The sequence below is a fragment of the Pteropus alecto genome, unplaced genomic scaffold (assembly GCF_000325575.1).
Source record: "Pteropus alecto unplaced genomic scaffold, ASM32557v1 scaffold5, whole genome shotgun sequence".
NCBI classification, from domain to species: Eukaryota; Metazoa; Chordata; class Mammalia; order Chiroptera; family Pteropodidae; genus Pteropus; species Pteropus alecto.
This window is the reverse complement of record NW_006441953.1, coordinates 28,732,069-28,747,732: the sequence shown is the minus strand read 5'-3', so window position 1 is coordinate 28,747,732 and position 15,664 is coordinate 28,732,069. Positions and strand designations below refer to the sequence as shown.

Below are 15,664 nucleotides of genomic sequence, written 5' to 3'. Positions count from 1 at the left end.
ATCCATCTACCCATCCACCTAGCCCCTATGCCCCATAGTTCATTTTTTTCTGGCCATAATGAACTTTGTTCAGTTTCTTAAACAAGCCAAGCTTGTTCCCAACTCAGGAAACACTATTTTTTTTTAACTTGAAAGAATAACATTTTGTTTTAATGGAATATCACACTTTTAACCTGAAAAATGACTGACCAACTATGGTTATTCAGACTTAGGCATTTGGTAGATAGTGAGCCTGTTACTTCCTGGAAAACAACTGGCAGTATTTGTTGCCCGTTATAAAGTTAGACTTTTCAAACGCAGATCGGAATTTGGGAAAACTCGCGTCTGCCATCTTGACGTAACAGCATCCCAATGGTTAGACTTTTCTGATGAGATCGTTGGTAGGACTTAGAAACGTGATTTAAAAAATATTTTGTAATGAAATACGTCAACGTTGGAAAGATCTGCTCAGGTCTGCGAATCATTATTTTCCAAGTGACTAATGCTACAAAATCATGCCTGGGTAAAAGATTCTTTAAAAGAGAAGATAGAACAATAGATTTTAAAGTAGTCATTTCACATGGTACCTAAGCTTTAGGATACTACCACTTGTCAAGTTTGGATGTGGTCTTTTTTCTATATACTTCGATGAAAATAACATATTTCTACTGCATGCCATTTCATTCCAATAAATGCTAATTAAAGTCGAATTCTAGGAAATTAAGGCCACAGGGAAGAAGGCATTAGGAGGGATAGTAAACAAAAATATTTATAAATAATTTAGTAATTTAAAGCACGGAATAACTGTAAAAAATTTATAAAGCCTCGAGGGTAGGAAAACAAAATCAAACACTGGACAATAACATAAAATGGAAGAGGGGTGATTAGTGCGCAGGCAGAATCACAAGCTATAAAGTCTTAATTTACTCTAGAAAATATAACCAAAGTTATAGTCTTGGTTAATAGCTTGACAAGAACTAAGAATAGGATGCTTTCGACACAGTACCTTTTGAAGCAGAATACTATATAAAACGTTAGGAAATATTTACGTCCTAGTTACTATAACACTTAGGTATGTGCACATTTATTCTGCTTCTGTTTATCAAAAAGCCACGTATCTCTCTAGGTTTACTAAGAAGAAGAAACAGTGCTCCTAAAACATTGAAAGTTCTATTTTAGTGGTTCCAAGGGTTGTGGCTTCTAACATCAAGCCTAAGAATGTTGTTATAGGGAATTATGCCTATTAAAATGTTTGTCGTAGAGAACCATTCGATCACTTAAAGCTTAAATTGTATTCATCATAGTAAGTTAATTTCACCTACTAGTTTAAGACTTTAAAATGAGGAATAGTTCTAAAGACATCACTCCTTTTAAATTTTTATTTGAAATGTTTCCTGTATTGTTTGGGAAGATGATGTGAACTTTAGAGTTTTAAAATTCAAGCATGCTTTTATTTAAAATTAAAACCAACAGGAGAATAGTATAAATTCCAAGAAAGAAAAAAGAATAAAGAAGAAACGAACCCAGTATCTGCAGGAAAAGAAGCCAAAAGTCAGTAAAAAGCAAGACAAATAGGAGGCACAAACTAATATAAAAGCAAATAAAAAATATTAGTAATCACAGTTAACATCAAAGGTGTAAGCTTAGCATTTAAAAAGCAGATGCAGATTGGTTTAAACCTTCCAGTTGTGTGCTAATTACACACCTAAAATAAAATGACACAGAGAGATCACTAACAAAAGATGGAGAACTGTATGCCAGGCTAATTCTAGCCAAGAGAAAGCTAAAAGAGCTATTAAAAAAAAAAAAGACTTAAAAACTTTAAATTATAGCGAAGCAGTACACAGAGACTTATTGAAATGGCCACTCCTATCTTTTTAACATGGATTGAAACAATAAGAACACACTCGAGAGAAGAAAATAACCATTATCAACATTTCCTATCCATGTACACAATAGTCTTCAGCAATTATGAATTTTTCATTCTATCGTGGCAACTGATTTATTATATTTGATCTCCGAGTGCCTTGCTTGAATATTTAAAAAGCCCTACTTGAGAGAGAGCATTGGAAAACAGCTATATGCATTCGTAGTCTATTCAGAGAATGAGTTAAACAAAACGAAGGAACAACTTGGCCACGCAATTTTCCCCCAAAGGCCTGGTTGGGTCTCTGCTTAATGAATAAAGAACACTCCGTGTTTATAATCCACTGTAAGTATTATTTGATTTTGTTTTTAAATAAGGGCAGGTAATCTTTGGAAAGTTTTCTTTACATAAGAGGTTGCGATTGCGTTTTATACCCCCATGAAAGATGACTCTCCTCCTACTTGGAGAACAGAGGGTTACAGCAATGCGGAGATTGACATAGACTAGTGGAGGAACTTAGGTGGTCAATAAAATTTGAGGCAGGACAGCCTAATAACAATGGTATGGCTTGTAAGATCATACCGAAATCAATAATTGCTAATATTTCAAAATTCTTGTGTGAAGTTTTTAGCACAGCGCCTGGCACGTATTAGTCATTCAATAAATGCTACTGCCGGCATTAACATAATTAATTATAGAGACGCAGCTTAGATCTTTCTTTTGTAACTGATAATAAAAGCATCTTATTTTAAGTATCTATTCCTATTAATTAGCACGTTTTAATTTACCCTACAGGCAATTTAAAAAATAACCTTATAAGAAAAAAAAAGCCATAAATTTTAAAGAACAAAATACAGAGAGAAAAAGAAAACATTAGTGAAGAGACACTAAAAACCACAAAGAAAACAAATCATCCACCATCCCAGACTTGTAGAGTAACGTCACACTATTTTGGATAACCAAACTGCCTGGATATTCTTCTAAAATTTCTCTCTCTGGATATTTGTCCTGAGAGCTAGCTGCTTAGGCTCCTGACAGCTTAGCTTGAATTCATTTATCAAGGAATTGAGAGAAGGCTGTCTATCAAGGAGCAGTCGAACTGTCAAGAATAAGCGAACATTTCCAAAATCTTTTCTCACTCGTAGAATAAAGATGGTAATATCTACATCGACAGAGATGTAGGTGTCACCATTCTACATGGTGAGGGCTGCCTGCATCACCTGACGCATTCACATGAAAACCAATAAGCGTTAGAGAGCCCGCCAGACTGAGAACTCTGCGAGAGCCACTGATTTTTGTGCACTTAATTTCTTCCAAGAACTGTGATTCCGAGATGCATTTTCACCTAGTAGAATGACAGTTGTTCAGTAAGCTGATGGAGGGGCATCGTGGTGCTTAACCTGTGGTTGGTTGAGGGACTGTGTTGTCTCTGTTCTGCATTCGTAGGGCTCGGCTCAATTTTGGGTATAAACCATGTGTTTGGTGGCTATTTGTTGACTGCAGGAAGAATTAGTGGTGTTTGCAGTTCTCTGGAGGCCTGGACACTTCCGTCATCCATCCCAGGCTGTTTCTTTAAGCAACCTCGTGACCTCTGAGATGTGCAGAGAACAACCTTCAAGACCCCGTATGCATGATCTACGCCCAGCCCTAGGTTGCTGGCCTGGACGCACGTCAGTGCAGGCCACCCACGTCACATTCCTCCGTGGCTCTTTAGTTCTTATTCGTGCGAGATGTTGTCTTTCAAGACCCTGGGTTCCTCTTTAGGCTACTATTCTGTGTCCCCATCCTCACAACATGGTCTTAAAAGCCCACTGAGTCGTGCCCTGTTGGGCCTGTTCATCCCCTGGACCTCCCATCTGGATGCTCCAGTCTTTCCATCTTCACACACTGAGATCTGGCCTCCAGGACGACCGTTCCTGACATTCGAGTCCCAGGGACTGAACACATGAGGTTAATCACACTCCCCTTTGGCCACCTTCCTTTAAAAAGCTAGTCCTCCCTTGGGAACCTCTTATTCGCAAAGTGTACATCAGGGGAAATGTGTTTCCCATATTAGCTTATCCAATATAAAAACTTGATGGAGGCCATGGAGGAAACTGTTGATCTAACGGGTTCAACTGGGCAATGAATCCCCCGAGAAGGAAAGGGAATGCAGGAAAAAGAACAACATTAAAATGTGTCAGTTGTCTACTATGTGTCTAGCAGAGGGCGGCGTGTGTGTGTATGTGTGTGCGTGTGTGCGCATTAACCCTGTGAGTTAACATTATTTGAGTTTTATGGATGGAGGAGGTTGAAGTTCCTAAAATTAACTCGTTCAAGGTGACGCTGTTGTAGGGACAGGGGCAGAATTGGAACCAAGGTCAGCAGAGCCCCCGGTCTTTCCACTCTACTTGCTGGAGTCTGCTTCCTCTAGCCCTAAGCTCCCTATGGCACAGCGGAGAGAGACTGAGTTTGTCCTGGACCCCACAGCATGTAGAGAGAAGACAGACAGGTGAACACGACAGATCTGGTTTGGGCAACATAATACTAATCATATCAAATTCCAACACCAATAGAAACGAACTCTATATTTACATGCTGCTCTAGATAGCTCTACGGATATGGCGTCCTTTTGACTTTTGCTTTACAATTAGTAAGAGAGGTTGGTTTTATTTTCTCCATTTCACAGTCTTAAGAGAAATCTATTTTACGCCCAAATAGATTCTCAAAAGCTATAAGTTTTGTCCAAAACAACTGTTGATGAGGTTGGGGAGTAAGGGGGACTCCTAAGTAGTTGGCGAAACTAAATGATATCCTTACTTTGGAAAATCCATCTAGTGTAAGTGAAGAGAGGAATAGCCTAAGACCTAGAGCTTTTACTCTTAGGGAACTTATACTTGCACATGGGAAAACATGTACGCATTATGTATATGGGAAGATATCTACAAAATTGTTCATAATATAATGTTCATAAGAAGGAAAAAACTGGAAATTATCTAAGTGATTATATTTACTTATGGATAAATATTGTTCTATTAACGCAATGGAATGGTATCTATCAGTGAAAGCAAGCCAATTACATTTATACACATCATCTCAGCAACTCTGGGGTTTACAAAAGCTGTCACACAGCAGGAGTATTGTGGTGTGATGATTTACCTGTTTCTTTTCTTAGGTAAAGTGTTCTTACCTCGGTTTTGCATGCCGTGGTTGTTCGTCATGAATGAAGAGCTGAAGGAAATGTGAGAATTGGAAGAACGTTAGTATTTCCCATTCTGGGTATAATTCCACTCAGAGGCGTGGTCATCGGTAATGGCCTGAGTCACATTTGTCAAGCACTTTATGTCTTACTGGATGAGCTAGAAGAAGTGTCTGTTTTGCAAGGCAAGAAGAGGCAGGTCTTTCTCTCCCTTCCCAACACAGATGAACATCAGATATGGAACAAACTGACTCACATGAGTTCTTTCCATGTCATTTGGGTGAGCATATATCATGATTTTTTACAACTGAAAGTCATGAATTTAGACACTATAGAAAATGATCTGTGCCTGGTCGGGCCTTCCGTTCCATAGCGGTTACGTACCAGTCGAGAGAGTGAGCCATGGCCAGTGAGCTAGGTGAGAAAACTGTGTAGATTATGGAAAGAAAATCCATAAAGCAAAAGAGATTGTGAAAACTATGATAAAAGACAATAAACATCCCAATACGCATTTCTAAGCACAATGATGATGTTGCCAAGACTTTTACCGATGACTCTAGTTAGCGCTTTGCTTAACGTTTGGCTTTATTTGACGGCCGCTCTAATTTTCTGGTTCATCTCGTGTTGTGGTCGCACTGTCGTTGTAAGTTTTAAGTGCTACTACGGTTAAATCTAATTACCTGGCTCACATTCTGTACCAGGGATTGTGATGTCGACCAGAGCCTCTGGGTTAATGGAATGCGACCTAAGCTTAGTTCTAAGCAAGCCCTTTCTAGCACTGGTGAAGTCAACTGAGCGTATATCTGGCTTTTGTCATCTGCATGGGAGCTGGCTCGTGGCTTGCTTTGCACATCAAAATGCTGGCAGATCGTTCAACCACCATACTGTGATTGTCCCTCGACATACTTCTGTTGACATCCAAGACTCTGGGTGTGTTAAAACCAGGATCTCGTTACTAGGAACCAGTATACGGTTTTGATAAACATCTGGATAAAAAAATCCCGAATAGCAAAACTTCTCTGCCTTAAATTGTCAAGATTTTTAGAAAATGTTACGAGAATAGGAATATCCTCTGAGGATATTCAGCTCTTAAGCACAGAATTTATAAAGATTGAAGCAAAAAAAAAAAAAAAAAAAAACCTCACAAAATAAAATAAAAACGGTGATTCTTTTATTTTACAAACACATGTTGAGTACTTACTGGGTACTTGGTATGTTTTGGGGAATATAAAATGAAGTATAAGACATGACCTCTGCCTGAAAGCACTTACTTACAGAGAGAAGACATCCCTGTATCATAATCACAATGTGAGATAAATACTATGACAGGTGTGTGCCCAGCAGAAGGTCCTGTGGTAGCAGAAGCTCCCATAACCCAGGACTAATTGCTCTGAATCTTCGGAAAACCTTCCTGGGAAACACCCTAACTGAGCTGACCTCTGAAAGGAGAACCGGACACGGGTGAGGAGCGAGGCGGGGGGAGCAGCAGGACAAAGGCTCAGAGGCCAAAAACATGGCTTGTTCTGCCAGAGACCGGAAAACAGTTTCTTCTGCGTGAAAGGTCGGGCATGGAGATAAGTATCATTAGGCAGCTGTTGCAATAGGCCAGGTGAGGTCGGTGGTGGCCGGTGGATGTTGGAAGCTGGGAAAGCGAAGAGATTCGAGGCATGTTTCAGACGGAGAATTTTGGGAGTTGGAAACAGATTGGGTGGGGAGGGTGACGATGGGAACGAGAGCTCGCCATTTCCCGAGGGTAGTGTCATTTGGGGGATGAAAGTAGATGTGAACAGTTCGGTTCCCAACATTGAGTTTGAGACGTTTGTCGCCTCTTTAAGGAAAACGGCTAGTGGGATATATAGGTCTGGGGCTGTGAAGGGTGGCTGGGGACGAGGACGGAGATTTAGGAATTATCAGTGCAGGGTTGACATTCAACACTGGTGGGGTGGGGGGATGCATGGCATTGCCTCGGCTCTTCGTGGTAGACAGTGACCTCAGATGGACCCCAGGAATCCCAACGCCTAGAGGTCGGCTTGGGAAAGCGTCTACAGAGGGGCCTCAGGAGGAGAAGCCCGTTAATAGAAGAAGAAAAAGCAGATTTTTTTCAATAAATTAAGCAAAAGAGGCCAAATCACGTCAAACAACTACTACAGATGTGGGCCTGACTGAAAGCTCATTCTCAATATGACGGTTTTATTTTCCTTTTAGAAAAGCACAGCAAGAAAGAGTATTGACTTGGGGCCCGGGGAAGAGTTTTGTGTCTGATTAGGCCTTAAAGAGGAAACGGCCTGATAAGAGATGAGAAGCCACAGTCCTGACACCCACAGGCCAAGGAGTGACCACCAGGTTCCCGAAGACGTGAAGTAGGACGAGGGAAGGAAGCGGGGGAGGGGAAGGCAGCGTGGGCGGAGAGCGCCCTGACCTACAGGGCCTGCCAATGGCAATGGCAATGAGGGCTGCCGTCTACGGGACACTCGAGACAGGCCTGGCTCCGCTCTTGGCTTCGCCCGTAAGACGGGCGACACTGCCCGAGGTCACGTCGGTTGCCAGTGATGACACTGAGCAGTCTAATCCTAGTGACTTTCTCCAGCCACCACTCTGTCCCACCGTAAGTGGGGCACGCTCCCTATAAATCTTTATCGGATAATTAAAGGCAGCATCATTATTTGTTAAAAATCAATGGGCAGATGCCAAAGGGTCGGGATTCCTGCGCTGCCTTTGTAGAATCGAGTCAGTATAGGCCACACGGGCACCGAAGGGTAGAGCTGCACTTGGCTTCGATGGCGAGGGCCTCAGTGTCTTTGGGCCTCATTTATTCCCTCTGGAGAATGGGTCACAACCACCTCCTGGATTCACTGCGGCTTTCAGCTGGGGTCTGATGGATGGAGAGAAGTGTTCCAGGTAGGGAGCGGGGGACGAGGGGGACTACAGGGCGAGTGTTACAGGCAGAGACGTAGCACATGCCTTAGGTGACAGTGGAGAGTGGGTGAGTTGCATGAACCGAGGCTGGAGCCACGGGTCAGACCGGGGTCACGAGTACTGACTTCGGTGGCCCTGGCTTGTGTTTTAAGGCGGTCCCCCCCAATACTTTACAGTGACCTTGGCTGATGAACCACCAGCCTGAGCCTTAGTTAGCTTCCTCGACTCTTTCTCGACTCCTCGACCAGGTGAGTATTTCATCAGATAATGGCATTTTTAAGCCCCGGCCACCTACAAAGTGCAATTCGAAAGTAACCATAAGTTTCCTGGGCGGTAGTCAGCCGAGTCGCGTTAGGACAATTTTTCTTCCTGGTTTGGTCAGCGGACCTTCCAGTCCGTCCTGTCTGGTTAGAATCCAGTGTCCGAATCTCTCACGCTGCTCTCTCACTCAGTCACTCACAAAGCAGAGGAAGAAGGATGCTTTCGGCTTCGAGAACAGCTGTGATTCCTTATCAAAGGCCAAAGACTTCCCGTTTCTCAGGGACCTTGGCAAGTTGTCATCCCGCAGCACACATGACCCGGCCCCCAAGCTGGGACCCGGGGAGGGGTTCCCAGCTCCTTACCTGGCAATGGCCAACGGGATGCCTGGAGCACTTTGGTTTTGTGACAGGTGAGATGATTCTGGCTTCGTCCGGTGATGAGGAGCTGTGTAAGGGAGTCACAGGATTTGGTCAGGTTGCAAAAGAAAAATGGAGACCGTTAGGGGCCTATGAAAACTATTACGATTTCATCCGGTCATCTCCGATGGTTAGGGGCGGGCCTTGGTGGTCAGCACACACTCTAACGCACGTATTCAGCAGCAACCCTGGCCTCTGGGAGTGGCTGCTCCTTGAGGCTCTAAAAATTGCTTTGAATATTGAATATTCGATACCATTTTCAAGAATGCCAAATCTGGAACTCATCATTGAACTTCTTGAAATACAGAACATTACGCTGAAAGAAGGTGTTTGGTATGGGAGGGCCCGAAGGGGAAGCGGACAGGGTGGGATTCTGCATTTCCATGAAAAGTTGCATAAAAGCATAAACGAAAAAGTGGAACTTAAGAACTATCTGGGCGATGCGGGGAGTGGGGACGCCCAGTGCTGGCCTGCACCCCTGAATCTCCGCATCCCTCCTGCGATAGGGCAGGAGAGCCCCAGGGGTCTGTGAGGACAGCAGCGCCCCCTGCTTACCGCTGGGCGTGCGTTTTTTCAGTTTTTCCCCTGTGATCCTCAGGTTTTGGAAGTGTCACCAGCCATATGAACTGGAGTTATTTAGTCGTTACGTATGCCATTGCTGTTGCCACTTTTTATTTTACTTTTCATCACGAGTAGATCTTAACCAGCCACCCGGAATTCCCAAGGGCATACGATCCTACTCTGATACGAAATCCCACAAAACACTCTCCCTGCTGAGGCTGGAAGCAATAAAGTTCAGGAAGCATAGAGACACCTGCGTGTCTTAATTCTGGTTGTTGCTCTGTGCTCTGTCCAAGATTGGTGACAAAATGGACACCTTTGACTGAAAGATGTGATTATTTGAGATGCGACGAGTCAGTGACTGGTCCACTAATCACACAGCCTATAACAGCATTTCGTGTCATCAACAGCCAGCCACCCAAGCATCTTGGGAGCCCCTTGGGAGCTGAACAATGTCACATTGTTGCATTGCCAATCATCGAAGCCGATGCCACAATGCCTGAACACTTCAGTTAGAAGGTTGAGCTTCCGTGCGACAAAGGGCACGGTTTTCTTTAGGTTTTAAATTTATTTAGAATTGCCAACAGACCCCCAGTCCTCCATCTGGGCCCTTGGGAATCCACAAAGCCAGATTAGGCCTCGCTCAAGTCTAACAAGTCAAGCCCGAGCTGCAGTGAGCTGGCGGAGGCCTCTATTACCTTCTCCGACTACGCTGCTTGTGTTAACTCTGAACCTTGGCTCAGGCCCTTCGGCTCTGCTCATAGTTCATGATTTTAAATAAATGGTGAGCGGTATTTCAAAGGGGAGAAGAAGTCATTACCTGCTTAGCATCCTGCCGGCCAGCAAGCGAGCATTGGATCGCATGCTTCCACAGCACTGACACCATCGGTGTGCACGTGTGGGTGCATGCTCAGATGAGGGTATATGTGTGCGTGCAAAGATAGACCGAGAGCTTCTCTCAAGCAGGGGCCCAGCAAGTCTTCCCAAAGTGGCAGGGGGGACAGTGAGCTTCCTCATCGTCAGTAGCCTGGGGCTGAAGAAAGACACTAGCCCAGCCCTAACTTAAATCACCCACGTTAGACAGCAGGCATCTTAAACAGACTGTGAGGTCCTGAGTCATTGGGTCTCATTGACACACACACACACACACACACACACACACACACACACACGCTCATACATCCCAGGCGTAACAACCATCAATCCCTTTAACAGAGGGCTGACATTGTAAACAGAACTTGACCTAATAGCATCAGGGTTTGAAAACAAATGTAAACAGTTCACCTTTCTCTGTTCCCAGGACCTGTATTAATAAAAAAGAAAAAGAAAAAAAGGCATTGAATGTGGAGATAGAGAACTTTACATTATGTATGTTTTTAGAGCAATTGGTCAGTAGAATTAGGGAAAAATTTCATTAGTATAGAAATTTAAAAAAACAAAAACAACTACCAGTCATACTCCAAAAGACAGAACAAAAATCAAAATTTAATTCTCTCCGCGTGGTGTGATAGGCAAGTATACAGTCTGCTGATGGGCCTACAAATTGCTCTGACTCTTCGAAAGCAATCTAACCATAGCTATCAGGAGACTTAGACACGCTCTTATTTTTATGCCAGTGATTCCGTTGATGAGTCTTTTTCTAAGAAAGCAACCTAAAATCCGGGCCACATTCCACATACAAAGATGCTCAGTGTATCGTCAGCTATAGTTTCAAGACACTGGAGACCTTCTACGTGACCACCTGAGAGGAGAGATCATCACATAAACTTTGGGGCTGTGTTCATATACGTATTGTAATATTCTAAATGTATTGTAAGTATTTACGTAGAGCATGGGATAAGGTTATACTGTAAGTATGCCTCAATGTTACATAAACAGTTCAGGATAAAACTTGGCTTATGACATATCTACATGCAGGTGTGTGTGTGTGTGTGTGTGTGCGTGCGTGTGTAAAAGGATTTGAAGAGATATACGACAGAATGTTAATAGAGGTTGTGTTTAAGTGATGAGGCTATTGTTAATTTTCTTTGTTTAAAAAAGCGAGTGTGAAAATATTCACTTTATTCTTTTTAAATGTAGCCATTTATCTTTCCAGACATCCCTTCTCTTCCTTTCGTTAATAGTAAGAGAATTCCTGATCAGTCTTCGTTATGAAAAGCTGTGTGCTTGCTGGACTCGCACCCTGGGGCCCCACACTGCTTTTAAAGAAGCAAAGAGCCTTACGAGAAGTACAGTATCTGCTGAAGGGTTTACTTAACCGCAGATAATTTTCTAAAGTTCATTTCATGCAGCTGAGAAGGAGCGCAGGTATCATTTAGACGAAAGTTTCTTAACTCGGGGGATGGAAGAGGTCCCCAGGTGACCTAGTGGGGTCCAAGAAGCTTCTGAAATTAAGAGCCGAATGTTTTTTTTCCTCTATAAATGTGTGCATATTTTTTTTTCCGGGGGTTAGGAAGGGTTATTATGTCTTATATCAAAATTTCAAAAGGGTCTGATGTCCAAGAAAAGTTAAAGCCAGCGGTCTGCAGATGAGGTCCAAACAAAATGGTGTCATTTACTCAGATTCCCACTGTTTTTTTTTTTTTTGCAGCTGAGTTGACCCTGGAGCCCGACTCCTGTTTGCTTCACAGACAAGAAAGTTTTAGCAACAAACAGCTTAGCGATGTATCACAGGTGTTATCTGAAGCTCGCCAATGGATAAGCCCTTTTTTTTTCAAAGACCTTGGCGTCCCTCAGGGTTCTAGAAAGAGGGCATACATTTCTTCACGAACAGCGAATCAAGGCAAATCTATAGGCGAAGGAAAAAGGGTAATGAATCCATTCTAATGAGTGGTTCGAAAGTCTCCCCACTGAGGCTTCCCCAGGACTTTGAACCTGGCAGTTCAAAGTGCTCTATCGGAAGTGTCTGTGGTTCCCAGGCTTGTCAGAGGAGAGGGATGCTGAGCTGTACCAACGGCTGAGAAGCCGACCGGCTGGGGAGCAGTTGTTTTATTTAACTGATACCCAGTCAACTTTTTGCTGGAGGGCTCTGAATTTAAAATCAAATGAGATTAGAAAAGTGGAGGGAAATCTCTCTAGTTTCTCTACTTTGAACGCTTTTTGTTTTAGGCTATAAACATTCGAGTTAAGTGGTAATGGTTTCTTTATTCTTTCTCTCTCTCCCATCTTTCTTTCCTTTCTTCCTCCTCCTTTTTTTTTTTTTTTCCTTTGGATATTTTAGCTTCGAGGTATCCCTGTAGTTTGCAAGGCCGAGGGTTATAGGTCGGGGAGAAGGCCTGGACTTTGAGCTTTCAGGGGCTGGCCCCATGTTCTCCCGGCTGTGGGAAACTTGGCAAATCTCTCCACCTCCCCGAGGCTTCTTCGTCTCATTTAATTCTCACAAAACCCTGAGAGAACAATGAGTCTCCACTTTCTTTGCAAACTATAAAGTGCTTTGTGAATTCGAGTTGGGCTGTAATTGGATCCTGGTCCCCAAGGTTCTGGTCACACACATTCAAGCATGGCATTTGTCCTATGAGATGGACTTTTGTGGTGGAGAAGTGGCCTTGGCGCTCAGCCCAGACAAACCATGGGGAGATATCTTGGTAAAAGATGAGGAGGGAGAATGTGTGTTCCCACCAGGCTTTGTTCTCTAGACGGCGCCTGTTGCTAGCAAATGACAGTCAAAGTCACGAGGAGAGTCCTGCGTGACCCTCTGTCCAAGGCTGGCTTCCTCATGCCCTCCTGTCTGAGACTCTTTTCAGACTGACCAGTGAGTTCTGGGCTATGGGTTACTTTGAGTGGCAGCCATCTGCTCCTTGGGACACATAAATCTGACCCACAGGAAGAAAGGGGTGGAGAGCCTCTGGATGTGTGGGTACCACACCCAACTTTCTCCTTCCTGGTGATACCGGAAGTTCATCTCCCCCAAAGGGATGAGCCAGTGAAGTCCTGAATGGAACCAGGGCTGGCCTCTTCTTCAGCAGTTCTGTGGTTTTCTCTTTGACACGACTGTCTTATGGATGAGAGGTGATAAATATCTGGTTTGAGTCACAAGCTAGAAATGTGACTTTTGGTTTTCACATTCTCCTAACGCCATTAAAGCAAGAAAAATCCACCTCTGCAGTTTAGATGTGAGAGCATCGGCCAGATCCTAAGACGAGGACCGAATCCCTTAAGTCGGCCGTTGGGCGCAGACATCTCACCAGTCACGGGGCGCCCTCCACCTTAAGGAACTTCCTCTTTGAGGGTTTAAGGAAGTAAACATCTAATGGGGCTCTAAGACGTGTCCACCTTACCCGGCTTTTGCGCCATATACTGAGCCTCTACTGCTCACCTCATTTACGTGTTTACTTTGATTTTGGAGTGTGCCCATCTCCATTGAACAGCCGGGAAGACAGAAACCGGGGTGGAGCGGGGAAGGGGAGATGTGCCAAAGTTCACAGAAGTAGGAGGTGGCAGAGCAGGATTCAAACGCACGTCTGTGTGACTCCGTAGCTTATGTTTCTTCTACGTTGCAGTGGTGTCTTTCTTGTGAAGAACAAACGGCAAGGTGTGATACAGATTTGCACACTTGATTTCTGTGGTGCCACGGGAGAAGACTTTGTCTTCTGTGGGGACGAGGCATGCTCTTCTCCTCCTGGTACCAGTTTGGTGGCAAAATGCTCACCTAAATATGGTGGCAAGACAGGATCTTGGCTTAAAATCTGGACCTGGTTTTGCGTTAGCTTTCTCACCTTTAAAATAGGGCTGATAATATTTATTGAGCATAGCTATTCCGATAATTGTGATGTATGAGGATCCGAAGCAAGTAGTATCTTGCCCACTGCAGACACTTAAGGCACAAACATGTCTCTCTTTTCCTAGGACAAAGTTTCTACTTACCTCGCTTAAGTTCTTTAAGCTTATCTGCCTGCAAGAAAAAGAAATACAGTGTTACATAAAGTACAGTTCATAATGATCAAAATAAAATCATTCGGAGCCCTTAAAAACCTTTGATTACATTTTTTTTTTGCCAAATTCATAGCCTATATAGTCCAGTGGGATATTTATCATCATCCTATAAAACTAAAGTCAGGTTATTTTTTCTCATAATTTTCTAAGCAAAAGAAGTTAGGAGTCAATATAAAAGGCAGTGATGGAAAGGATGTGTATAAAGTCGCTTCTCATTATAGAATTTAAACAACATCATCCGTTCTCCTGACATTTGGTTTTCTGTGTCAAATTTCTTTAGCACCGTCAGACCTGCTGTCATTACCTTGATTTTAAAGCTCTTAGTTTTTTGCTTTGAGGAAGTACAAAGAGTTTCAAGTATGACGTTGTCAGGTAGAACGATATTTCAGGAAGGCTGCCGATAACGACAGGAGATCTGAGACAGAAAAAACATGAAACCGAATGATGGAAAGAATTCAGCCTGCAGTTTGCTGATGTGGACACTGGACAGGTCTTGGAAGAAACTCCAAGCCTTTCATTTATATTGACAAATTAACTAATGTCTCCAACCCTTATTCTCCTCATCTGCAAAATGGCCACAGAGGTGTTCTTAGATTATTGTTAAAATTGCTAGAGATACAAACGGAATGGCTGGGCTTTTGGGAGCGCTGTTGTTGGAATGTGCTCGAAGTTCGAGGAGGAGGCTCTGAAGGGGGTGGGGGTGGGGGGGGATGATGTGCACATTCTCTCCGCCCGGGTCTGGTACGGAAGAAATATGAGGAGATTAAGGATGTTGCAACACTAGACTCAGTTGAAGCCTGTTGACCTTGAGCTGTAAAGTTGCGTCTGGATCAGGTAAGACTCCCAGAAGCAAGCGTAGCTCAGATGCTATGTGCGGGTCTCAGATCTCTAAGCAGCTGGCACCCACACTGAGGTCCCAGCGTTTAGCCTGTGTCATCAGCCCTTCTGAGCCTGCACGTCTGCACCCATCCTCCTAATGGGGCAGGTGGAGACAAAAGAAATATCATTAAATGTAATAAAGGAGAACAAACGCCCACAGCAGTAATTACCTGGGGGATAAATTGAGGCTAATCTCAGTGTTTTCCATGTTTCAGGGTCTCTGGTGTTTTACGAATACTGACAGATTGGCCATGTGGCTTCGATTTAAAGCGTTTAACCGATTTTAGTCTTACGATTTTAAGTTTCAGGAGTCAAGCTATGTTTGACACCATTTGTAAAGAGTTGGAATTGTCTAAGAGAACTTGAATTTTTCTATATTTGTACATTTCTTAGATTTACAAAAATTAATTGTTAACGTTTTGCCTGTCAGGGTTTAAACCTGCCCTGTCAGCACTTAAAAATCAAGTAAGTGAAATGTAGCAAGGCATTTCAAATGTGTAGGGAGATTTAACTGAGTTTGTAAATAGGTCTTACTGTCTAAGATTCCTTAACCTCCCTGTGATAAGCAAGAGAGACTGTCTTTCTGTTTAGATAAAAATCACTAGATTTATAAATAGAGCAATATGCTTTATAGATGGAAATATGAGGCTTCAGAAAAGCGAGGTTTTGGAACTG

General features: G+C 43.3%; 1 protein-coding gene across 1 annotated transcript in view; it reads right to left on the bottom strand.

Annotated features, from left to right (window-relative positions):
• Positions 1–15,664, bottom strand: part of CLNK (cytokine dependent hematopoietic cell linker) — a 96,469-nt gene that overhangs the window by 12,015 nt on the left and 68,790 nt on the right. Inside the window, exons 12-15 of the mRNA XM_015594845.1 lie at positions 14,042–14,069; positions 10,463–10,481; positions 8,564–8,645; positions 5,016–5,056 (exon numbers count right to left, since the gene is read on the bottom strand). Coding sequence (XP_015450331.1) covers positions 5,016–5,056; positions 8,564–8,645; positions 10,463–10,481; positions 14,042–14,069 — 170 coding nt within the window. The remainder of the gene's footprint in view (positions 1–5,015; positions 5,057–8,563; positions 8,646–10,462; positions 10,482–14,041; positions 14,070–15,664) is intronic.